At 37.2% G+C, this 26,996-nt stretch overlaps 1 protein-coding gene across 1 annotated transcript; it reads right to left on the minus strand.

Moving 5' to 3' along the window:
* Positions 1-266: 266 nt before the first annotated feature.
* LOC134666020 (glutamine synthetase 2 cytoplasmic-like) lies at positions 267-25,258 on the minus strand. The gene is made up of 8 exons (XM_063523101.1): positions 25,243-25,258; positions 24,221-24,394; positions 21,765-21,926; positions 20,103-20,316; positions 17,902-17,974; positions 9,373-9,557; positions 5,774-5,913; positions 267-464 (listed from the first exon to the last, which is right to left on the minus strand). Exons 2-8 carry the CDS (start codon positions 24,384-24,386, stop codon positions 316-318), a joined length of 1,089 nt encoding a protein of 362 aa, XP_063379171.1. The 5' UTR covers positions 24,387-24,394; positions 25,243-25,258; the 3' UTR covers positions 267-315.
* Positions 25,259-26,996: the final 1,738 nt, after the last annotated feature.

Below are 26,996 nucleotides of genomic sequence, written 5' to 3' on the forward strand. Positions count from 1 at the left end.
TGGCTTCGCTGGGATACACTTGCTGATGTGCCGTCGGAAAAATTCGAAAATAGTGAAATTTTCAAATGGAAAATTTTTGGAGACTTCTCATACAGGCAGCGGAACCAAAAATTTTCCATTTCCATAATGAGAGGTTCTCTTGTACCCTGTGGATATTTTCCTGTAATTTCCTAGAACTTAGCAACTTGCACATCTGAGGGCTTACCGCGGACCACGTACGAAATTTTTCCTCTGTCGCACTTGTGGATTCTTACGTAAGTGCAAAGAGGTAAAACTTCGTTCGCGGTTCTTCTGTAGCTACCCGTCTTAGCGAGGCTATTCATCCATGACACAAGTCCTGAGCATAATGTTGATGACGCGGTAGGGGTCCGCGTTGGCGGCAGGTCTCCGGTCCTCCAGGTACCCTTTCTTGTCCTCCGCCACCTGGCGAGGGATTCTGACGCTGCAGCTTCGGTTGGCGACACCTTCAACAAACAAACATTCAATTTAACGGAACCAACGTTCGTTTAAAGTGAGGACACCAGAAAAATTTACAAACACCACAGTCTTTATTGCATTTCTTTTATATAAAATAATCAATAAAAACAAAACAAAAGTAAGTATTTCAAAAGTAAGGTCTGATAATTTATTATTATTAGAGAGAGATATCGGTATTATCGGTAGAGATTTTCAGGTGCCGTAGGTTCAGCAAAAGTGTTTAATAAAAATCGTAGTGCAATTCTAGATCATAATACCTACCAAAATCTATGAATAGTCTTGAAGCCTTTCTATACTAACTTCATCGATTCGAATCTCATCTTTATCTTAAAAGAATTTTTGAAAGTTCACTAATTCACGATTATATATTCTAACCTGACGATCATAATATGAAATTTGTTTTGTGTAAATTTCATAAATTGTATCGCGACTCCAAATTATTACTTACAAATAATATAAAGTTACATACGAAGCTCGGCGATCACTAGTATTAGAGATAGTATCAATAATTTAATTTATCGATATAGGAACTCTCAACGTGTAACGTAGTTATTATTCTCTAGATACCCTCTCGATGTCAAGATTTAGAAAATTGGTCCGAAGTTGGTAAGTGTTCAGTCGATTCAGTGGAATTAATGGAGCAATGACTTCCCATTACTTCCGCTCTATCAATCACTTAGCAAATGTAAATAGGTGGTTGGTAATAGATGACCACCAGGACGAAAGTAGTTAAGTACACAAAACTTAATTAAATAAATTTCAACTTAACACACACTGTAAATCACAAAATACTTTGAAGCCTATTGCAATAAAAATCCGCAAAAAGTAGCTTTTTTAGGAAAGTCCTATTGAAAGCAACAAAGAAAAATTAATATAAACCGTTATTAAGTAGGTTACGTTACGTAGCCAACATGCCAATCGTTAACGCTCCGTAGCGAACGAAACGCAATTGTCACTGTTGCACTAATATGGAAGAGTGATAGAGAGAGATGACTACTCTACGCCACGGAGCGTTAACGATCGGCACGTTGCCTAAGCACCCTGATTTAAAATATTAGCATACTCGTAACCATAGACTAGGAATCCTCTAGACCGAGTTTAGAGCAATTATTTCATGCAACCGATGATGCCAAAAATGCGGGGGTGCGCGGGACGAGGTGAGCGAAGTCCCGTGCCGTGATTGGTCCGTTCAAAGACACGGATGTCACACAAAGACACTTTCGACTCGAACATGGAGTAAAATTACCGTATGCGTGGCAGAGGGGGTAGCGCGACTATGCTCAGTCTGGAAGATTTTTCTCTGTGCTCGTAACACAACTACGTGATATTTCTCAATCCCAACAGATTTTATGAAATAGGTCATATAGGTAATTTCCGACGAGAGTGAGACTTTATGAGACACGTGTAGGGATTATCATTAAATCGTTAAATCGATGAGCATTTATACATAAAAGTGTATCATTTACTTTTTTTCGAAAATCCATCAATATTAGGGACCCGGGTATGTCCTTAAACCACGTCCAAGACCACCGGTGGACGGGCAGCAGCGTCCCTCAAATTCGGTGTACTCGACTGCGATCGCCAACCCGTCTGCCAAGCGTGGCGATTATGGCATTCACCCCCCAGAAAAGGGGGAGGCCTATGTTCAGCAGTGGACGTCTTATGGCTGAGATGATGATGATGATGATCAATATTTTGTGTTATTTCTACTCAGAATCACGAGCACGCTTCTTTTTCCTCCGTTAGTCGCGTTGTCCCGGCATTTTGCCACGTCTCATGGGAGCCCGGGGTCCGCTTGGCAACTAATCCCAGGAATTGGCGTAGGCGCTAGCTTTTTACGAAAGCGATTGTCATCTGACCTTCCAACCCTTAAACTAAACTAAGGTAAACTAGGCTTTATTGGGATTAGTCCGGTTTCCTCACGATGTTTTCCTTCTCCGAAAAGCAATTGGTAAATATCAAATGATGAAATGAGAAACTCACTGGTACGAGCCGTGGTTTGAACCCGCGAACTCTAGATTGCAAGTCGCACACTCTTACCGCTAGGCGACCAGCGCTTTTCAATCCTTAAAATATACTTAAGTTATTTTAAAGCCAATTAGTATTCAGAATTTGTCAAGTCACTCTTGTATGTTGTAAAGTTTTAACAATCTCTAAAGTTCGAATCATAATTATTCATCTACTCGGAACTATTTCATTGTCATCAACATCATCAATGGCCTGTCACATCAATAAGATGATGGTTTAAGCAGCGTCTATATTAAGAGTGCGGCACTTCCGTAAATGACTATTAAGTCCAATGCGAGAGCGGCAACCGCGACCGCATAGCTGGCAGGAGAATGCCGTGCCCGGTGACGAAGGTGGGAGGGCGGCGCGCTGGTGTCTCAGTTCTCGCCTAGTGTGAAGAAGGCTAAACCACGCTTCATCGTGTGCAACCTTATCTACTTATAAGTTGGAATTTCTTAGTTCAATAGACAGTTTCTCTCAAACGGTCTTTGAGTACTGTTGATGACTGATTTGAATTGTTCACTTCTAGATCTACAATCTCAATTCTCACTTTGCATAGTTTTAAATTTTGAACGTTAAAACGTGGGGAATAAGGTTCTTTTGGAGATGATGAGTAATTATTGGACCGTTTTGATTGATCTATCACGCAATCGTAGCTAAGTAATCAACCACCATTGAAAGTTGAACAGTGAAATGTAGAGCTTTAGATGTCTAAAAGCTATTTCACGGATTGTGTCGCATTGTCGGATCGAAACCGATAGAATTTCTGGTTTAATGCTTAGTTTAGCTCTTACTTGCCAGCCAAACCCAAAAACTATCTTGAGGATTTCAATGAGAATTGTATTTAACGGTTAACTATACACTGTAGTACATTCGTTTCAGTTATTAGACATATCACATATCTGAGCAAAAGAAGTTACAGGCCTATTCGGATTTCGAGATAATCACAAGATCAAGAGACGATTTAGAGATCAACTAGATCTACATTAGATATCGACTAGATGTGACTTGGATATCTAAATCATAACTTGTCGAAATCGTTCAAGAGGACCTCCAGAATCGCGGAAACGTCAAATTTGACATATCTATCTTACAAATATCTTTAAATTATCCATATCGTAACTTGTTGAAGTCTAGTAGAAATCTAATTCATTTTCCGAATCGAGCCGTTATTCATTAGTTAGTCATAGTTTCGATTTTTTATTCAAAAATAAAAGCAAATTCAAGAGCGCAAAAATTACCCTGTTAAGGTAACAATAAACACAGAAGAAAAAACATGCTTTTGTACGGGACAGTACGTGGAATGCTCCTAAATCACCCGCTGGAAAACTCTTGTTGCCTTTACAGTATAAAGGGAAAATTTGTTCGTTACCTGCAGTCTTTAATATGCAAGTTGCCGTCGAGCGTTGTCATCGTCGTTGGGAGCGCCGTATTTTTCATTTGCACTAATTAACCGGGCCAACGTAACAAAATAACTTTCCGTGATTAAAAACATTAAATTAAATATTCGACAAATGGCGGTACAAATGTTGAAAGCATCTATGCTATGTATTATTACCCAAAATGTAAAATGATAATACATAATTAATTTTAATGTAGGGACTTACTAACGGTATGGATTTTTTTTTAATATTCTGAAATAAAGATTTTTTTTATTATTATTATTTTGTACTTATTGCTTTTTATTTTAGACATTTGATTTGTAAATTATTTAGACATTAACATATTGACGAATATTATATACTGTATTGTACAAATTGGTATAGCATAATTAGGGTTCCGTACCTAAAGGGTAAAAACGTGACCCTAGTACTAAGACTTCACTACCCGTCTGTCCGTCTGTCTGTCTGGCTGTCACCAGGCTGTATATCAGGAACCGTGACATGTAATTTGAAATTTACACAGATGTATTTCTGTTGCCGCTATAACAACAAATACTAAAAAGTACGGAACCCTCGGTGAGCGAGTCCGACTGGCACTTCTTCGATTTTTTTATTGTTATGAAATAAATAAAATCAAATAAAATCATGAGCCGTGGCAAAATGCCGGGATAAAGCGAGGTAGAAGAAGAAATGAATTCAAATTAAATCAAACGGACAGCTACCGTGTACAGTCAACTGTAAAAATAAGGGCGTACAAATCATCTCGAAAATATGTCCCATAACTCTTATGTCAGTGAATTAAGAACTATGGGACATATTTTTGAGTAAGTTGTCTACACCCACATTTTTACAGTTGACTGTGCCACGCAACAACAGCTTTCGACATTATTATGTACGAGAGATAAGGAAAGTAACATTATCTCGATTCGTTGACCTTACTTTATTAGGGTTGGCACAACTTGCCGTCCCATTGCGTGTACGACCACAGATAAGATAATGACCTGAATTTTGACAACCCTAAATAGCCGAAAGGGATAGTGTCATATTAGAAACGGACAACAGGATTCGTCCCTGAATCGCTGTCAAACTTCGGTTTTGTAGAATGTTTCTTTTCTGTACAGTCGCCATCAGATATATCGGAGCTGCCAAGGTGCTCACAAATATCTGAACATGCCTCTATTGTCAAGGCGCTAGAGTGCGTGTTCAGATATTTTTGAGTACCTTGGCAGCTCCAATATATCTTGATGGCGACTGTACCATAGTACTATTACTCATTCTGTGCTTTAGCTTGGTTATTTGCGATACTAAGTACAAGGGAATAGGGTGACTGCTGTAGTTATTGGCAACCACATAGAAATTGGACACTAAGACTTATATTGGCTTGTTTCTTACAATTTGCTAGGAGTGGCCAATCACTATGTAGTGCCCTAGTGTCCAATAATTATAGTAGTCACCCTACATATAATAAATAAATATTATAAGGACATTTTTTACACAAAATAGACTAAGCCCCACGGTAAGCTGAAGGCTTGTGTTTTGCTTACTCAGACAACGATTATGTAGGTATTATATTCAAATACTTAACACATACAACATAGAAAACAACCATGAATTAGGAACAAATATCTGTATCATTATACAAATAAATGCCCTTACCAGGATTCGAATCCGGGACTATCGGCTTCATAGGCAGGATCACTACCCACTAAGCCAGATCAGTCGTCAAAACATAAACGGAAAGTCTATAGACCGACCGCTTAAATGAGTCCTCGCCTGCGCGGTACGGGGGCGACGGGGAGGGGCAGGCGCACGGCGCCCGCAACTTCCCTGTCGCCCTTAGTTGTCCCTCCCCGTCGCCCCCGTACCGCGCAGGCGAGGACTCATTTAAGCGGTCGGTCTATAATTACCTGCCGTGAAATCTCTGATATGAGAGGTATTATTCTTCCCATTGAGCCGCTTGACGTTGTCGGCGCCGTTGTGGGCGTCGTACTCATTGATGTGCACGCCGTGCCGTCGAGACATCTTGTCGATCGCGCGCTCGATCACCCTACAACACAGTTACCGTTAAAATTATAAAACTTTGCTCTTTAACATAACTTTGCCCACCGCGTCACAGTTCAATAAAAAGAATAACTTAAAAGTAGTTACAGATACACTTTCTGAAGCAAGTGAAGACGCGATTAAAAGGATAGTGGACGACCGCTTGTATAAAGTACAAATATGCTGTGGTGTTGATGTGGTACATTATGGAAAATATTTTTACATTCGTGGAAACAATAATTAACATGCGAGCCAGCGGGTTAAAGAATGTGTAAAGGACCATAACGGTTACACATTTTTCAACATCGTTACTCACGGTAAACCTTAAGATATAGCCAAATCAATGCCGGTACCTAAAAGTTGGAAATAAATTGGGATGTAATTCGGGCTTTCAGTACACACACAGTTACAGTAGGTAAGTACGTTCACATACGGTGGGTATCCACTTTTGACACCTGACAAATCATGTGCATTACAAATATTACAAATCAATAACAAGAAATTACTCAAGGTGTTCTAACAGCTTTATTGTTAAGATTCAGGAGAATAAGAGAACATGTTGATCATTTTGATCACCACGCCCGCTTAGAAATTTTTGCTGGCTGTAGGTACGTGATTATAAGCCGCAGTGCAACTTTTGTGTGTATACAGTCTAGTCCAAAAATATGTATACATCGCTTCACCTTAATCCATTGCAATAAGGTGAAAAAATGGATTTATATTTATGAACTGGACCGTACAAACTGTTTCACTCTGCTAACAAGCAAATGGAACAGGGTACCATCGCCCACACTGTTAACTGTACATCGGTGGACCTTATGCCCTTTGTAATAAGGTCCACCTACGTACAGTTAGGAGTGCTGCTGTTTGTACAACCAATTTGCATCACACAAGGTGTCAATAATGAAACACGATGAATTTTTACGATGTATCGATGCATTTCAAAAATTGTCTGACGCTACAAAGTACTTATATCGATTTAAACTGGCTTTCCTTTTTACGCTGTCTCGTGTATAGTAAGTATCCCTACTAGTACCCACGTCGCCATACTAGCTGTACAGTAGCCATCAGATATATCGGAGCGGCCACGGTGTTCATAAAATCTGAACACGCACTCTAAGCCAAGTCAAGTCAGTCAGTCTGTCAATCCTTGACAATAGAGGCGTCTTCAGATATTTGTGAGCACCTTGGCTGCTCCGATTTATCTGATGGCGACTATACTGAAACGTGGATGTTGGGGTGTTTTGTATCATGTAGACATTTCTTTTGAGTTTGTAATAGTAAAAGACAAAAGCAACATAATACGATGAAAAAGGCATATTTATCTAATCGATATGTCTATCTAATCTAATACTTTTATACGAGCAATTCTTGTTTATTTATATATATATATATATATATATATATATATATATATATATATTATGGATCTCGGAAACGGCTCTAACGATTAGGTACATGAAATATGCTATATGGGGGTTATCGAGGGCGATAAATCGATCTAGCTATGTCTTATACCTGGAAAAACGCGTATAATTGAGTTTTTAAATATTTTCCCAGCAAAGCTCAGTCTCCCAGATATTGAACAGTTAAAATGAGGTTTGATGGTGGTTTAAATTGGTGGTAAGCAAATATTAACTCGGCTGCTATCAAAGTTGCACATTGCGGTCAATTTACGTACTGATTTATAATTTTCATGTTCACATTTCGTGATTTATGTCTCACACGCCATTGATTTCGGTTCAATTTGTGTCCAAACTGATTATTCCAGTAAATTTTATGACTTAACGATAGAGTTAAACTGCGAAAGCGAAATTAATATAGATGAAAATTAAAAATGACAGTTTTGTTAGTGTAATTAATTTGAATAGTGTATTATAATAAAAATTCCTTCTTTCATAACAACAATATATTTCTTGATCACAATATTCCGTTACAGTTCAATCTCCAATCACCTTACTTCACAATCGTCCTCCCTTCACCTCTGCCCGTAACCGAATGCCCGTTAACCGCCATGCCAGTCGTCTTTTATTCTTTCTTCCAACTACCTTCTATTTACAAAGGTCAACTATCAATCACGTTACTTTTAAATTTATTAAATTATAGATTACCAATGATTATTCAACTCTTTATTTCATTAAATCTGTTTCTAATAATTAGTAATTTTAATGAATCTTACAGTATATTGATTTTAGATTAGCCAAATGGAAATTTGTTTGTTCTATAACCGAATAATACACACCGGCCTTTCCACATTTTTACAGCAATACAAACGCTCAATGACGCTTTACCAGACTATTATAAAATAGTACTTATTTTAGTAACTTATCTAAAGGTAGGCTAATATTAAACACTTGTAGGTAGTCAGAATAAAAAATTTTTACGCGCACGCAAAATGTGCCCCGGTCCAGTATGTTAATACTCGTACATATCCAAACATTTTTTGATGCTGCTCAGCATAGCTTACAATATGCGTGACAACCAGAGGGCCTACCGGGTAAGACGAAAATCGAAATTACGCTATCTGCTTCTCTATCGCTCTTGTATATTTTAGTGACAGAGAGGCCGATAAAGAAATTACGCTTTTCGTTTTTCGCGGTAGGCCCTCAGACTAAACATATCTATAGACCGACCGCTTAACGGCCTGGCCACGACATTGGTCTAAGGCGATCGGCGGCGGCGACCGGCGGTAAGTCGCAAAAACAATAACCCGGCGACGCATAATGCATGCCACGAGCCTTATCGCCGAGCGGCAACGCGCGCGGCGTGCACCGGGCGACCGGCGGCGGCGGCGAGCGGGGAGGGGCGCGACTCGAACATTTGTATCGGGCAGCGCGGGCGATGCCACGACTTTAGAGCGGCGCGACCGGCCTAGGCGGCGAGACGGATCGAGCGGGGCGATGCGGAACAAAACATTTTGTTTTTTTTTCGAGCGACATGGAGACGGAAGTTTATTATTGAAATTTTAAATGTACTTTCGCGTATTTAAGTATGTTGTGACGTCTCCACACTTATTCTTGTGTAAGTACTCGTTTTTTTGGGTGCTTTATATATACAATATATAAAATACTAAACTAGATGTAAATAAATTTGTCGTCCTGTATTTAGACCATACACCCATTGACAAACGATGAATTATATTCACACTTTCACTTTTTTGCACTTTTGAACAAGAAAACATGATTTTAAATACGTCTACGTCCCAGCCGCTCCTAGTCGCTGTCGCCGCTACTGAAAGTACGTGGCATGCCTGGCGGTCGCTCGCGTTTTCCGCCCCGCCCGTCGCCCCGCCGATCGCCTTAGACCAATGTCGTGGCCAGGCCGTAAATGTGTCCTCGCCTGCGCGGTACGGGGGCGCCGTACGCCTGCCGCCCGCACCTTCCCTGCCACCCGTAGTCGTCCTACCCCGTCGCCCCCGTACCGCGCAGGCGAGGACTCATTTAAGCGGTCGGTCTATATAACTCACAGTATGCCGTCTTCTTCTCTCATATCCTTGGTGGAGAAGTAGCAGAAGGTGCCGTTGCCGGGCCAGTCGGGCACGGGCTGGGGGTCGAAGCAGGCCACTGTGCCGTACTCCTCCGCCAGCCGCGCCAGAATGTATCGCGCCATCCACAGGTCGTCGGCCGAACAGATGCCAGGACTAGGCCCCACCTGTGGTATTATCATCGATTAAAAAAAAACGAATTCTGATCGCCAGAAACCAATAATACATAGCTGAGCGTTTCTTTTATTTTTCTGCCATTTTTATATATTGTGACCTTTTTGCCACTTTTGTGTTATTTCTACTCAGAATCACGAGCTCTTTCGTTCCTAATGGGATAACAAAAAGTATCAGAACTTTTTTCTTACTGTGTTACCAATTTCCCATATACGTACTTTGTATGGCGGTAACAAAAAGAAAGTTTCAAAAATGTATGGAAATTTTAGGACACTTTTTTTCTCCTATAAGGGTGAAAAGGCGCGATCCTGACTAGAAATAACACAAAAGAGGCAAAAAAGGTCACAATATTATATGAAAATAGCAAAAAATAAAAGAAACGCTCGGCTGCATATGAATTGCACACGAACTGTGTAAACATATCTCTGACGTCGACTTTACACATGTTCAGGAACCCCGCTTGTCCCCAACATTCCCGCGCTATCGAGCTACGTGTACGCAGCTTCCTCAGTTGAGAAAACTCGTGCAGCTCGAGTCTCGAGTGGGTAGAAAGTCAGAACTACATCGGCTAATCCATTTTGAAGTTATATAGGAAATTTATTTACCTGAACAAATAAATCCGCACAACTTCTCTGTTTTGTTTCGAATAAGTTTTGAAAAAAAGCAGAACATGGGATAAAGATGAAGAAACATTAGCAAAACTAAATTATTTATTTTAATAGGTACGGGAAATAATAATAAAGACATAATACATAAAGGTTAAAGTTACCCTTACTGAAACAAGGCTAGAATATTTACATCGACCTAAGTAAGTATACTTACTAAATTAAATTGTACGCTCGAAACGAGCAACTGTTGATACCTTTATATTGAACACCTTTATGTAAGTACCTACACAGCTTACAATAAATAAATTACTTAGGTACTTACTTACTACAGTAGTAATAAGAACTTGCCAGTAATAAATAGGAATTGCGGCATTTTAAATGTGAATAACGACACCATAAAAAATGCCAATGGCAATAAAACGCGGCTTAGCCCCGTTATTCGTGCAAAAGTTCCCGCCATCTGTATTTCGATAGATCAAGCAAAGTAATAAAGATGAGGTACTGTTACCGTCATTCTTAACATTTATTTTTGAAGTGAAAACTTCGTTAGCGGCGCTGACCACTTTTTGAGGTGGGGAAAAAATTATAAACTCGATTCAGCGTAACGCGTAACGTAACGCTGCCGTCATGTGTCACGGACAATAACAACAAATACTAAAAAGTACGGAACCGTCGGTGGGCGAGTCCGACTCGCACTTGTCCGGTTTTTTAAAAGTAAATGTCAAAAAATCAATGTTCATCAATGTAAACACTGTTAAGTAATTTCATCAACATTGTTTTTGTACGTCACTGTCGCGGCAAAATACCCCATCTTGCTTGCGGCACTTCCTTATTGTCAAAACATTTTAGACACGATTTACTGAAACGAGCAATCGAGCATAAAATTTGTCCCCAAGTCGCCGACAATCTTAAAAACCGGTCAAGTGCGAGTCGGACTCGCGTTCCAAGGGTTCCGTACATTACAAAATTTTTAACAATGTATTTTTTATATGTGAAACGCGAGTGAATTGCCTTTAAAAAACCCGTAGGGGTCGGATCAAAAACTAAGTAATTAGTCCGACTCACACTTGACTACATATTTCTAATAGGTTTTCCTGTCATCTATAGGTAAAGATTTATTTTATGTATTTTTTTTTCAAAATTTAAGACCGAGTAGTTTCAGAGATAAAGGGGGGGAATTGTCATTTATTGCCTATTTTCTTGAATTACTTTTAAGGTGGTTCTCCTTGCTCGATTTTCATACAACTTTCTTGGCACCCTAGCTCCTATTATATAGGGTTTCTTCACTTGTATATGTAATGTTTGGGTAGTATATATATTTCTGTCTTCGCTTAACGTAAAAAAATACTAGATTTTGATTAAAATTATTAAGAAAAAAGCCTTTGAATATTGGTAAAATTTTGCCTCATTGCTTGTTTGTGTGAGTGATGCTTATAGTATCGGTGTAATTCTAACATGGCGAATTCATTTGACAAGCAATCATTTTTAATTTGTCAAAGGTGTAACAGATGGCACTTTAAAACCGCAACACAGATTACCTGTGTATTTTGTTTTATTTTCACTCAATAGAGGGAGGTATATTTAATGCACAAAGCATGTTACGAGTATACCTACTTTATTTAAGAATCTCCTTTCTGATATAATTTCATTCCCAGATTTAATATAACTTAATAATTATTATGATTATTACACAATAAAATACATTTATATATTTATAGAAAGGTCAGTCCAAGCAATCATTCGCGTTACGGTCGTCCACCGAAAACCCTTGTGAATTCTGCTTTCGTTTCGGTAAATGTTCTCTGGAAAAGCCTATATTTATTGTAACAATGATTTTTAAACTAAAATACCTAGCTATATTTTTCTCAAAAATATATAGGTATGTGGAGAAAAATGTCATCTTCTTGTAAATAAACAAGATTCTATAATATCTTCTGCTTGTGCATAACAATAACATTAGTAGATGATATTTTTAGGGTTCCGTACCCAAAGGGTAAAACAGGACCCTATTACTAAGACTTCGCTATGTCCGTCCGTCTGTCCGTCTGTCTGTCACCAGGCTGTATCTCACGAACCGTGATAGCTAGACAGTTGAAATTTTCACAGATGATGTATTTCTGTTGCCGCTATAACAACAAATACTAAAAACAGAATAAAATAAAGATTTAAATGGGGCTCCCATACAACAAACGTGATTTTTGACCAAAGTTAAGCAACGTCGGGAGTGGTCAGTACTTGGATGGGTGACCGTTTTTTTTTTTGCTTTTTTTTTGTTTTTTTTTGCATTATGGTACGGAACCCTTCGTGCGCGAGTCCGACTCGCACTTGCCTGGTTTTTTCAAAAATGCTGCCTTTCACCCGAGTTAAAACACTCTACTTTTCATTTCGCATACGAGGAAAGTAAAATGCATGTGTTTTTTTAAATACATTTTTATAGTAGGTATTTTTGAGAGTAGGTATTTTCAATTAACAATTTGAAAAGTAATTTATGGAATGGGGAGTCAAATATCAGAATGGAAATTGTATAACAAATCCATTTATACCCAAATTTCAATTGCTTATTGTAAAAAGAATAATAAAATCGTACTTGGAATTGGAACCTAAACTGCTCTAGTGCAGAAACGTATCATTTCCTGCACACCTTTTACAACAACAATGACCCTCTTTCATATATTCGGTCAAATTGTGCTTTTTGAAAAACTAATTATATCCAGCCTTTTATGAATGTAGTATGATACCTTAGGGTATGGTGCTTTACGCACACTAGCGTCCCTTCCCCTCCCCCTGACGCAACCCCCCCTTTTTGCATGAAATATGTCCCGGTTCACAGTTTTTTACATTTTTTGAGGAAAGTATACACTTTAGGAAAAAAGTGTCAATGAAAGAAATAATCCTTAATAAATTCTTAATAAAAAAGGTCATATTCATTTTTTTTTATATGATGCACCTAATTCATGTATAAGCTTGTCAAAATTCGAAATAACATAGTTTTTACTTAGGGTTCGAAACTCATTTATTATACACGGTGTAACATGAGGAAACCGAATAATTTTAACAGCGTATTCCTGATCACATTTAGAGACAAAAATGTCCTATAAACTTTTTGAAACTCGCCTAGTTTCAGAGTTAATACCAATAAAAAAAACAATTGTTACATAGTTCAAAACGCCTTTTTGATGGCGATGTTGTTACTATGGGATTTAGTCTAAATATCCTTATTGATATGTCAAAAAGTGACAAGTAACACTTTGCAAAAAATAAGTTTTACGAAAAAAAAAACATTTTAAGTGACAAGTTTACCAATAGCATTTAATTTTTATATACAAATTCATTCATAAAATTAAAAAAAAAAAAACCAAACAAAAATTTTTTTTTGGCGAAATTGACCTAAACACATATTACATCTTTTCCTTTTTTTGACCTCATGTATACATTTTAGGATAAAAGTGTCAATGAAAGAAATAGTTCCTTATTAAATTCTTAGTAAAAAAGGTTATATTCATTTTATAACACTTATTATACAAGGTGTCCTCAAGAAATGCGAAAGATTTTATTTCTGAGGTCAAATTAAAAGAAGGAAAAAATGTTTGTATGAGTTTAGGTCAATTTCGCCGAAAACTATTTTTTTTATTGTTTTTAGGGTTCCCTTATAGGATCACTCGTGCGTCTGTCTGTCTGTCCGTCTGTCACAGCCGATTTTCTCCGGAACTACTGGACCAATCAAGTTGAAATCTGGTACACATATGTAAGTTTGTAAACAAATGAATTTTAAACATGGGGGCCACTTTTGGGGGGTAAATGAATAAATAAAAAAATAAAAAATTTCAAACTATATCATGTTACATATCAAATGAAAGAGCTTATTGTAAGGATCTCAAATACATATTTTTTATAATTTTCGAATAAACAGTTTAGAAGTTATTCAAGAAAATAGGAAAAAAATGACTATTACCCCTCCCCCTTTATCTCTGAAACTACTAGGTTTAAAATTTTGAAAAAATACATAAAATAGGTCTATACCTATAGATGACAGGAAAATCTATTAGAAATGTACAGTCAAGCGTGAGTCGGACTTAATTACAGTTTTTGATCCGACTCCTACGGATTTTTTAAAGATTTCACTCACGTTTCGCATAAATAATGTTTAGTTTTAAGTTTATAAAATACATATGTATGTTAGTCTGTAAGGTATTTGTAATATGGGCCTTGTTCCCTGAATTAAATATCTAAATAAATAAATAAATAAAATAAAAAATACATTGTTAAAAATTGTGTAATATACGGAATCCTTGGAACGCGAGTCCGACTCGCACTTGGCCGCTTTTTTTTTCTTTTTTTAATATATATGTATGTACATAAAAAGTAAATGTTATTGGTAAACTTATCAGTTAACATGGATTTTTACTTCTTTTTCGTATAACATAGTTTTTGCAACGTGTTACTTAATTGTCACTTTTTGACATATCAATAAGGATATTTAGACTAAATCCCATAGTAACAACATCGCCATCAAAAAGGCGTTTTGAACTATGTAACAATAAAAACTTGTTTTGTTTTTAAATTGGTATTAACTCTGAAACTAGCTGCATTTCAAAAAAGTTTATAGGACATTTTTGTCTCTAAATATGATCAGGAATACGCTGTCAAAATTATTCGGTTTCCTCGTGTTACACCGTGTATAATGAATGAGTTTCGAATCCTAAGTAAAAACTATGTTATTTCGAATTTTAACAAGCTAATACATGAATGTGCATAATGTAAAAAAATCAATATGACCTTTTTTATTAAGAATTTATTAAGGATTATTTCTTTCATTGACACTGTTTTCCTAAAATATATTCTTTCCTCAAAAAATGTAAAAAACTCTGTACCGGGACATATTTCATGTAAAAAGGGGGGGTTGCGTCAGGGGGAGGGGAAGGAACTCTAGTGTGCGTAAAGCACCATACCCTAAGGTATCATCATCATTGGCCTTTACGTCTATTCCAGACGATTTATGGTGTAACATACATTACACCGCCTGGGACGGAATTAAGGAAACGCAGGGATGCCCAGCACCTGCATTACCCTCTCGGCTTCACTGTCTTATGCCACAGGAAAGGCAAGCCAATACGTGTGGAGACAGGTCAGCTGCAGGAATCTGCCGCATATTTCAGGTTGGACCCTACTCGCGCCTTACGGAAACTCCATTCCGGGTTTTATTTTGGAGTATCCTTCTCCTAGATGGATTGCAAAACAATGCTAAGAGGACCATCTCCCCTGTGACGAAATAGCTTCTTGCTTCGTTTGTGGACTTAGTCGCCTCGTACGACACCCTATCCTATGTGAAGGTTGGCGCTATTCTAAAGCCGGCCACCACACGGCACTACAAGCAAGGCAAGGTATCATACTACATTCATAAAAGGCTGGCTATAATTAGTTTGTCTTCCCCATACATTAGAACACAATTTAACCGAATCATGAAACGGATATTTCTTGTTTTCTTTGCATTAGCATTTTTTTCTGGATAATTTAATCAATTTGCAACATAAGTAGAAGAATCCTCATATATCCATAAATATCAAAATATAAAAGGACATACATTTTCAGAAGAATTCCCCGTGCGGCGTTGCCAAATGGTTTAAAGTACAACATGCTCGCAACGTTTGAATGTCAATAAGTCGACAATGAAAAATTATATTTCAAATCAATTCAAACTTGATATTTTTGACAGTAATGGGTTACTTAAATAAGAAGGCATTTTTCGCCCGGGTCTACTATGGTCAAATGGTCTAGTGGCTTTTAGCTACTGAGTATAAGTCTAACAAGTTGAACAGCATGACAGGGTTCAAACCACGAACAAAGACTCATTTCTTTTTGTATTTATTTATTTATTTTATTTCATCTTTTTGGTAATTTTATATGCCTTATTTTAAAAGTTATTTTTAGTAAATGTGTTGTATTTGATTATTTCATGTAGGTATATCATTTCAATAAAATTTTGGAAACTTTTATTTTATACCTGGTCAAGCAAATCTTTCAATCTTGTCAGTAAAAAAACCGGGCAAGTGCGAGTCGGACTCGCGCACGAAGGGTTCCGTACCATAATGCAAAAAAAACGGTCACCCATCCAAGTACTGACCACTCCCGACGTTGCTTAACTTTGGTCAAAAATCACGTTTGTTGTATGGGAGCCCCATTTAAATCTTTATTTTATTCTGTTTTTAGTATTTGTTGTTATAGCGGCAACAGAAATACATCATCTGTGAAAATTTCAACTGTCTAGCTATCACGGTTCGTGAGATACAGCCTGGTGACAGACGGACGGACGGACGGACGGACGGACGGACAGCGAAGTCTTAGTAATAGGGTCCCGTTTTACCCTTTACGGAACCCTAAAAAGGCGCGAAATCCAAATGTTCTATGAACGATATCCCTTCGCGCCTACATTTTTCAAATTTGCCGCCTTTTTCTACTGACAAGATCTGCTTGACCAGCTATACTTCGTCGATAGTTGACTTCTTATGTACCTATTCTGCGATCCTAATTAGCCTCATGCATGACTTTTTTTTAATTATTTTAATCATTATTTATATCCTTTGAAAACCGGAAAATAAAAATACTTTTATAAATCTTCCCATAATATTATTAAAAAATTATTAAAATACTGAAAATATTTTACTCACGTAAGTTTAGTTTCGAAGAATAACATACGCTTAAAATAATTCAAAAGAGAATGCTAAAATTATAAAATAAAAAAAAACTGGCATTGTCGGGGTTTGAACCATGTATCTTAGCTACAATCTGATTTTTTTCAAAATAGAGGCTACGGGTGCCACGAGCACATGACAGTTGATGGTCGAAAACATTAGTTGCTTCTGAATGCCTTGTAATTCTTAATCGTTGCTCAAACAAGAATTTATTATTTAATTTCCAATCTTTTTTCAACAATAAACATTTCATCCGCTGCGCCCTCTAGGTTACTTTACTGTAACATTACGAATCTGCTGACATTTGACACTGACTTTAAGGTGACTTTAAGTACGTAAGTGTGCGTGAATGCAAGAAATTGCAATATTTTGCAGTTGGATTCCGGTAATAACGAAATGAGACAATGTTGAGTTGAACATGTCTCGATTTGGATGTAGTATTTTTTATAGTTTTCGCACATATCAACACATCTTATGAAACTTTGTATTTTGGGAGAAATAGTGAAAATCCACAATTCGTGCACAGTGACGCCATCTTTTGGCTGATAATCGGCATCCCATCCCTAGACATCCACCTTAAAATGTTTATTTTCAAATTAATAAAAAAATATATTTGTGATTCTCACATTGAGCTCTTTCATTTGATAATATGTAACACGATATAATTTGAAAAACTTTATTTTTTTTATATCTCATTTACCCCCCACAAGTGGCCCCCATGTTTAAAATTCATTTGTTTACGATACATGTCCGTCTTTGGGTCACAAACTTACATATGTGTACCAAATTTCAACTTAATTGGTCCAGTAGTTTCGGAGAAAACAGGCTGTGACAGACGGACAGACAGACAGACACACGAGTGATCCTATAAGGGTTCCGTTTTTTTCCTTCTGAGGTACGGAGCCCTAAAAAGCGAAGCTATTTCCTTTACTGTGCGCCAACAAGCGCGTAATGGCAGAGCTCCATCAAACTTAGAATGTTAATTTGCCATTTTCTTGCTTACACGTTAATTGCAGGAGAAATAAATGTTTCAGTCATACCTGGAAATTCCACTGAGATGGAGTCGTCCCGGGATTTATGCCATTCAAATGGACGCCAGCATAGAGACAACATCTGTCGACAGATATTTCATATTATAGTTAGTGTAATAATGGCGCAGTTTGGGCCTAGGTTATTAATTCTGAGCCAGCGCGGCCTGTCAGGAGCATGCCGCAAGGCTAATCATGTCCTACACGAGTTATAATTTGTCTTAAACACTGATAATTAATTAAAGTATGATTTTAATTGATAAATACTCAGTTTACCCGCAAATTCTTCATGACATGACATTTCAAAATACTTCAAGCAGCTAAATTTATCTAAGAATAGATGCCGCTATATAAAGATATCTACCGGGTGTGGCCTGTAATATGAGCAAAAAATTTAACTGCACACTGTACTCCTCATACTGACCAACATGTTCAGCCACTTTTAAAAATAACTTGTGGTTTGATTTTTAATACACTTTAAAATTTATTCTAACACGCAATGTATTTCGAATTTTGTTACGTTTAAAGGCGTGACAAGCAACGATATGGCGCGGCGATGACGTCAATTGAAGATAATATTTATTTTGTATGAAAAATATGGAGTCTAAATACCTCATAATGTTTAAAAGTTGTTGAACTAAAGTGTCACCGTTTGAGGAGTACAACCTATGTTTTAATTGTTTGCTTGTGGCCTGTAAGGCCACACCCGGTATATGTAGAGCAGTATATTTAATATTGTTAAGTACAATACTTAGTATCTTTGAAATACCGTATAAATAAATATATCCTTTAGCCTGATAAAGGGTTAATGCTACAATACAAGTATTCTAGGCATCTTCTACTCTTACCTGCATACATCCTTCATAGCGATTTATGTTAAAAGACACAATTACCAACAGTACCTAACATTTTCTTGGTAAATTTATATAATACTATGCTTTTCTTAGAAAGTTCAGACAAACTTTGTAGATTTGGCAACGACTTTCAGAGTTAAATGGCGACACAAATGGAGCAATTTAACTCAAATGACACATGTAATGGACTTGGCGCGTAATTGCTGATCCAGTAACGTCGATTTTCACGCCAAATCGGCCAGTAACCGAGTCAGTAACAAGTTGATATATGTTTTATTGGTGTAATTTAATCAGCATAGTATTTTCGGAGTGGGTTATACTCGTATTTCATGTCTCAATACAGTTTAGTGGTGAATCACTGCATTTATTCAATCTAACCCCGAATGGTGTAGTGGCTCGGATGCCTAGCTTTCACCACATTTAAGTATCAAATTTTCATCTTAGATAAAATTAAGGCGCATTAGGGTAAGGGATAATTTTGGAAATGGTAAATATGTATCTACTAAACTAGAAGCACTATCGACTGCAGCAATAAGCAATATGCCTGAATAAGCGTTGCAGTAGCGTCAGTGTTGCTAAAGTATGAGTTGCTTCTGGCAGGCGTGGCTCACTCCGCTATTTCATTGCGTCGCTACAAGGCCACACCAGTTTTGGTGTCTAGCTGGTGATTTTGGTGTAGTAGTTGCCGCGTACCGCAATGGAACGCACGGGCTTGCGCTTGTATCTCTCGTAATAGACGCGTTTTGTTAGAGAGTGAACCTTTTGTACCTAGTACTATTATTTATTCTGTGCTTCTGGTTTTACAGGTTGCTTAGCCAACATACCAATCATTATCGCTCCTTAGCGTAGCGTAATCATCTCTCTTTCACTCTTCCATATCCGTGGGACAGTGACAGTACCCTACAAACTCGATCTCAGTATTTTATATATAAGAGGAACGTTAAGTTTCATTAACATTAAATTTGGTAGCTAACTTTTGGAGGTAATCTAAAGTTCTGTGTTGAAGTTTAGCCATCATGAAATATTATACTTAGTTTGCCTTAAGGCATAACAGATATTGAGCGCAAAATAGGCAAGGGATCTGAATTTCAATGGTTACAATTTGGTCGATCATCTCTAGCAATGAGGTAAAATTAGAGGATAACAACTGCAGCATAATATTTTCAGTCACGTGTGACTAGAGTTTGAAAGATCATATTTTGTGTCGTGTGATATGGTAAAAAAATTTAATAGAAGTATAATACTAAATAAAATGTAGACCAAAGAATTCGCCAGTGGCCGGCTTCGCTTTCACGGCGGCACCAGTTAACCATACCTACTCTTAGGGCAAAATACATAAAGTAAGCAATTTTTCAATACCTGTAGAAAGCTTCCATGAGGTCTCTGGCCACGATTTTGTTGGCACCTATAGCGCAGTAGTATGGCCCGGGCGGGGAGGGAAAGCCGCCGGGCGGCCAGCCCAGTGGCCGGTTGTCTGTCGTCGTAAGGAAAAACTCCTGGTTGAAACCGAACAAGGGTTCTTCTACTTCAGTCTTCTCGCACGACATGACGCACGCTTTGCGGCGGTTCGATACTGCATGTAAAAAAATCTGTTAAAATATTTCAGCTACTAGATAATTTTATTTGTCAATTATCAACTAGGTTTTTTAAAAATACTAGTTATATTTTTTTTGTATGTTTGAAATATTATGTTATGAGCAAGTAATGGTCACTTGTCTATCAGGTGGAGTTCTAATACATATTTATATTGAAAATTAAAATTTCTCTCTTCTCTTTAGTATATTTTCATAATTTCTCTTTCTAGATCATTTTCTTATTCTTAATAAGAATAGGACATTTCCTGTGTCAGATGTTTAAAACAGTATCCCGGTGACGACACTTGCGTTCGTGGCTGTATAGGCTTATGCGATAATAATAGAAACAAATTAATAATATTACTCCGCTAATTATTGTTGCAGTTGTTAGTTGTGTTTATTGCTGTGTAACTCCCACAGGCACTAGAAATTATATATTATACTGACTGTATTCTGTTTTCTTTATAACGGTGTAACCCTATAATCAAAATAAAGGTTCAATATTTAAACTCTTCTATTGTAAATATTTTAACTAAAATTATATCATTTAAAATAAGTTTGAATAGGTACTTAACATAAGAGCTTGCAGGAAAATTAAATGTTTTCAGATGGAGTGCATAATTGTTTTCCATCGTATTTTCTCGGAAACGTTCGTATTTGTCATGCCACATGTATTGTTCGTATAGTACACGTCAGTACTTTTAGTACCGAGACTGACTGAATAGCAAGACACGTTCGTACGCTTCCGTGAAAATACGATGGAAAATAATTATGCACTATGTATATTATGTACTAACGTATGGGCTGTTAATCGTGCTGTTAAGACACGTTCGTACGTTTCCGTGAAAATAATTATGCACTATAGACCGACCGCTTAAATGAGTCCTCGCCTGCGGTCGCACTTTCCCCGCCACCCTTAAGTTAGTCATCCTACCCCGTCGCCCCCGTACCGCGCAGGCGAGGACTTATTTAAGCGGTCGGTCTATAGGTAAGTATGTACTACCGTGTGGGCTGGTAATCGTGCTGGTAAGACACGTTCGTACGTTTCCGTGAAAATACGAGGGAAAATAATTATGCACTATAGACCGACCGCTTAAATGAGTCTTCGCCTGCGGTCGCACTTTCCCCGCCACCCTTAAGTTAGTCGTCCTACCTCGTCGCCCCCGTACCGCGCAGGCGAGGACTCATTTAGCCCCCATTCGCACGACAGCTTTTTCAACGCGCGTTAAAAAAGCGCTTGAATCTGTCCGCACTCTAAATTCGATTTAACGACCAAGGCTTAAAGTCGAAAATTCAACAACGCTTGATAAAAAGCGTCACCACTGTCGTGTGAATACATACATGGCTATCCATTTGTGTCATTCAAACGCTTTTTTAACGCGCGTTGAAAAAGCTGCCGTGCGAATGGGGCCTTAAGCGGTCGGTCTATAGGTAAGTATGTGCTAACGTGTGGGCTGGTAATCGTGCTGGTAAGTGTCCGCGAGCACCAAGATGTGACTGCCGCGGCGGAAGGGATCGTGGTAGATTCTCTGCGGGAAGATGAACGTGTCGGCGTTGTCGGCGGATGCCTGTCCGGTGTTACTGCCGTCATAGTACCAGATCGGTAGGTCTGTGAAACATTTAATAATTTTATATTGTACAGTACTCCTTTATTTAAAGCAAAGAGGCTGGTGGACGTAAATGGGGACCGTAGGGCTGGCAGTTTCCTCGCACAGCGCATAAGCATTGCAATTCAGCGAGGTAATGTTGCCAGCGTCTATATACTGAGCTGAAAGACGAGTGTTATCAAGTGATCTACAATCGTGTTATTATAATCGTAAGGCTGGATTAAAAAGTAAACCAAAATCATTAAAACGAAATATTATTACATCAGTGACAACCCTACAAAGTTATTTACATTTCAAATTGACACATGTCATGTCATTCAATAGGATCTACTTGCTAGGGTTGAAACATACATATTTTTGAACTAATGTTTAACAAACCGATTTTTAATGTTTAATGTTATATTATGGTCGTCAACTATATATTATACACAAATGTCAATACAGATAAAAATCATCATCAAATGCAGTAGCAAAATAAATTTATCACAAATTCAAGTAAATATTGTCAAATATCAGGATTAATTGCGATACAATATGTCGAGCTTTATTAACACTTAACACTTGCAAACACTTACAAGGTTTTGTTTTTCTTTTCCATTAATAACTCCTACCTATATTTTTGACCTTCAGCCTAAGCCCCCGTAGAGCGTAGATAGCTCTAATATTCTATTACTCGTAGTTCAATCTATTTAGTTTTTTGCGTTGAATAAAAATGGGTGAACACAATAGATATGAACGAAGGCATTGAGTGGTGGTTATTGGGCAATAAGATTGATAGAACTGATAAGAGGGTATAGGCAGAGCCTTGTGGCTTATGCGGGATCTAGTAAATTGCGACGGTAACATTAACCTTAATATGAAGACCTCAATTCTGTTACTTTATAGGGCTATACATAGAGGAGATTGTAATTATTGGCTGCCAACTGTAAAATTATTGTTATGCACTTTATGTTTCTGTATACAGGTACACATTATCCGCAAATATTCTAATTTGAAACAAAACAATTAGCATACATTTCGTACACGTGATTCTGTGACTGAGGCAATATTATGTTATGTATCACATATAAAAAATCACTTCGATGTATCAAAATACTGTAGCTAACAAATGCTAATGTATATTGGCTGCTCCCTGAAATAAAACTGATTTGCAAGACCGAAGTGATCCCATAAGTGTTCCGTAAACAAAGTTTTGTACGGAACACTAAAAATCGGCTAAAACAATAATTTAGTATATTTTCATAAATTGATGACGATAGGGCGTAGAGAGGCGAAGTAAGCTCAATTTTGATTTTACAAAGGGCAAAGTTTATCAAACACGAAACACGTGCAAAGAGCATTTAATTGGTACGTACTTGCAAAACAGCGCTGCAGCGATTTGATCATATCCGAAGCAACTACATTCAATTATGAATGAATACAGGTATATAGCAAACATCCATTAGCTTTGTGGTTCAATACATATTGAATTGGGCAAAGTTTACTAAGAAGCAGAGTTATTTCGTCCGTTCAAACATCGGTTAAAAGAAGATACTCTCAGATCAGTTTTAATAAAATCAGTCAATAATTATACTAATGAGCTTCCGACTGAGAGAGAGTTTCAGAGTTCGATACTAAAGAAAGAAATGCAACATGAATAATTAGAATATTATGGATTATGATTATATATTGGTTCCTTACGAGACAACGTGCTCCGGGTGTGGTGTCTTTAATAAAAAGTGGGTCATGTAAGGATGGATTTGCAAAATGAATAGTCAACAATTCTTATTGTGTTCACAATTTAATTGATTATGTAACGAAAGTTATATCCCTACTAATAAAAACGTCAGCGAAAGGTCTACGTTTCAACTAGGGCAAAAATGCTTTCGTATATTCGGATGTTCTCTACAGGTCGCAATTCTCAACCGATTCTCATGAAATTTTGTGAGCTTCGGATTTGGGAATTGATTCAGATATTGGAATTTTTCAAAATGGCAGTTTAAAGCTATCAACGCGAGGTCTACAGCTCACAGAGCCACTAGTACCTATAATAAATACGAAAGTAACTCTTTATGTCTATCTGTCACCAGTTTATACAAAATCGCAGATAGTGGTGTGTGTACCATTTTCGTTTACATCCAACTAAAATATAAAACTACTTACCTATAAAGCGGCATCAGTACGACAGGTATGAGACTGATAACCTTCAAGTATATAGTATCAACTGAAACTTTAATCTTGTATAATACTCTTCCTTTATTTAACTTGAGTCTTAGGTTAGGATTTTACAATGTGATACTTCTTCCTTTATTATTACCTTTTGGTGTTTTGGGAACAAAGTTAATAGTCCTGTCTTTGGATCGAAGGTCGATGGCGCTGCTGTCCACCCAAACGTAGGAAGCCAAGATACTTTCACATGGGACTTCCAAGTCCTCGTACTTTCGCATCCCCGCCTTATTCAGCGCTATTGGAACCGCGTTCATCTTGATACCTGGAATAGCCAAAACTCGTTAATTACAGGCAACTTATTCAAAAATATGTCCCATAGTTCTTAATTCGCTGATATAAGAGCTATGGGACATAGTTTTGAGATGATTTGTGCACCCATATTTTTACAGTTGACTGTACAAATTAATCGCGACACAAATATCTACTTGAAACAAAGTTTGTCAGAGTGAGATTGAATTTTTGATTGAGATACGCCATTTATTTCGGGCTGTTGAAGCCTCTAATAAAGAAAATTGTTTGGAGACAAAAACCACAATAATAGGTACATAACATACAACATTATTAATATATTTTTTAGAGGGTAGGCAAGGGGGCATCCAAAGTTACACGCCGCATATCGGCTTCTATTTACCTACCACCTCGAGTTTGGTATCATTTCCAGATAAATCGGGCATAAGGAATTCATTTTTGAGACCTTTGATGTACAGTTTAATAGAAAAAAATAAAAATATTGACGAATAAATAAAAATCGGTGTGCTATTTTTCTATTCAACTATTATTACATCTGTGCTAAGTGAATTCATCCCATACCGAAATTTGCACCTTATGACAGTTATGACACTACTTCCCTCAGTATAAATAGCCTGTTATATTAAACATAATTAACTCTTAAAGCTTTCATTTCAAGCTTCTTTTGAAGTTTGCTTTTACGATAATCATTCTTTTGACACTAAAAATTAATATTTAAACGTGTTTAATGTTTTGTAAAAATGCGCTTTCCTCGGTAAAAATCCATTCTTGTAACATTTTAGGGGAAACTCCATTTTAATTCTAATTTATGCAAATAGAAACTGCCTTCAATTTGTGGCGGAAAATAATCGCCTATCATACCTTATTATATCTGAAGACAAGAAACACTGAAACAAGGGATTAAAATAAGGAATAACTTGCTTAGTATAAATAGGTACATACATAATTTATCCTATGTTGAATATTAGAAATAATGGAAAAGTGACTCGTTCATTCTGTTTGATAGATAGGTTAGGTATCTTTCTTCGGCCAAAATAAGGAATTTAATTATTTTTATTAAATTTGGTGAGCGAAGTGAAATGTCTTGGACCGTACATTGGCTATTACTTTTTTCCAATCTGTTTCGTCTTGGGAACAGGAAGTGGAAATAAATAACTTGAACCCAATGCCTCAAGGGTGTGCTCAGATCAGAGCTACTCGTGGAACCTATGTACCTATTACCCATATAAAGATACGAATACGGTATTTCTACCCCCTAACTTGACTAAATTTTTCTCGCATATGTATGTATTTTATTTTATTTTGTTTTATATTATTTTATTTTAATGGGTACAATAACATAATGCATGTATTGTAACACATTTTTTACATAAGCAACTTATTTCTTTACTTACATTATTACGATTATAATTGTACACAACGTTATCATGGAATAATTATCAAGCTAAACGCAAATTTTGACTAAAAATCTTCTGTTAAGTATTAAAAAATAAGAAATGTCTTGTATTTATGTATTTATGTATGTATGTATGTCACTTTATTGCATATAAACATATTGCACATAGGCATATGCTGCCCTCCTAAGCTTTCAATAAATGTGTTTTCGATCTTTACTAGATATCCTTTTGATAATCAAGTCTCGCTGCTTTAAAATATCTATATTAACGAAGTGCATACAACTTGAGCGGCATTCAGATTAAACGAATGAGAAACAATGAGAAAAATATCATTATCAATCTCAAATTAAAAAACATAATATCATAAAATCTGAATACTGTAAATACCCTCCTCTAATATAGAAAGCCACATTGTATTAACAAGTTATGTTTAACTTCTAGGTTAGATAATTATCTAACGAGGCTTACTGTTAATTATAAAATGCTTTTAAATCCTCGGTGCAAATTCTGAAACATTTTGCAATTGAGATACACAACCTAGACCCCAATCAGTAAAGCCAACAGAAACAGCTACTGTAACACACACAAATCCTTTTCCATTCATGAATTCAAGGCAAATAGAAATCCCGCTATTTTCAGCTCACATGTGCTGCGCTGAACTCTTGGCTACAATTTGTTTACAGACGGCTACGCGAATACATTTTACTTAAGCTTTGATACCCACAGCTTTACGTCCAAATTATTCGTCACATTTTATTGCAGATTGTTTAAAACAAAAGGCTATTAACCGGGTACACACAGAGCGAGCATACGCGCGAGGCAATTTCCGTTGCGCACAAGATAGGCAATGTAGATGTGTCTCGGCCGAGGCGGCGCTAGCGAGGCACGTCTACACTGGCCGTTTTGTGCTCGAGGACATTGCCTCGCGCGTATGCGCGCTCTGTGCGGACCCGGACGGTGACCCGGTTATTTAAACTACTGCTTTAACCCAAGCAATTAGTCAATCAGTGGTTTAGTGTAGCTATCTAAGGGCCAGTTGCACCGATCACATTTGACAGACTGATCAACGTCAGCCGGCGCGCCCCGGCGCTTTACTATGAAACTTTCCACGCATAAAAATTTTGCGAACTCTTTAACGATACAAACAATTTGGTGCAACCGACCCTATAGTACATTGTAGGAGAGGACGGAAAATCGCTAAAAGATGGACGAGTGAGT

Source organism: Cydia fagiglandana, chromosome 7, assembly GCF_963556715.1.
Source record: "Cydia fagiglandana chromosome 7, ilCydFagi1.1, whole genome shotgun sequence".
Lineage (NCBI taxonomy): Eukaryota > Metazoa > Arthropoda > Insecta > Lepidoptera > Tortricidae > Cydia > Cydia fagiglandana.

What these genes read in the sequence shown, in the direction of transcription:
- LOC134666020 (XM_063523101.1), bottom strand. Translation starts at nt 24,386, where the DNA reads ATGAACGCGGTTCCAATAGCGCTGAATAAGGCGGGGATGCGAAAGTAC. An exon ending in TGTTCCCAAAACACCAAAAG is followed by an intron (nt 21,927 to 24,220) that starts GTAATAATAAAG and finishes AATGTTTCACAG; the next exon opens with ACCTACCGATCTGGTACTAT. An exon ending in CATCTCAGTGGAATTTCCAG is followed by an intron (nt 9,558 to 17,901) that starts GTATGACTGAAA and finishes ATAATACCACAG; the next exon opens with GTGGGGCCTAGTCCTGGCAT.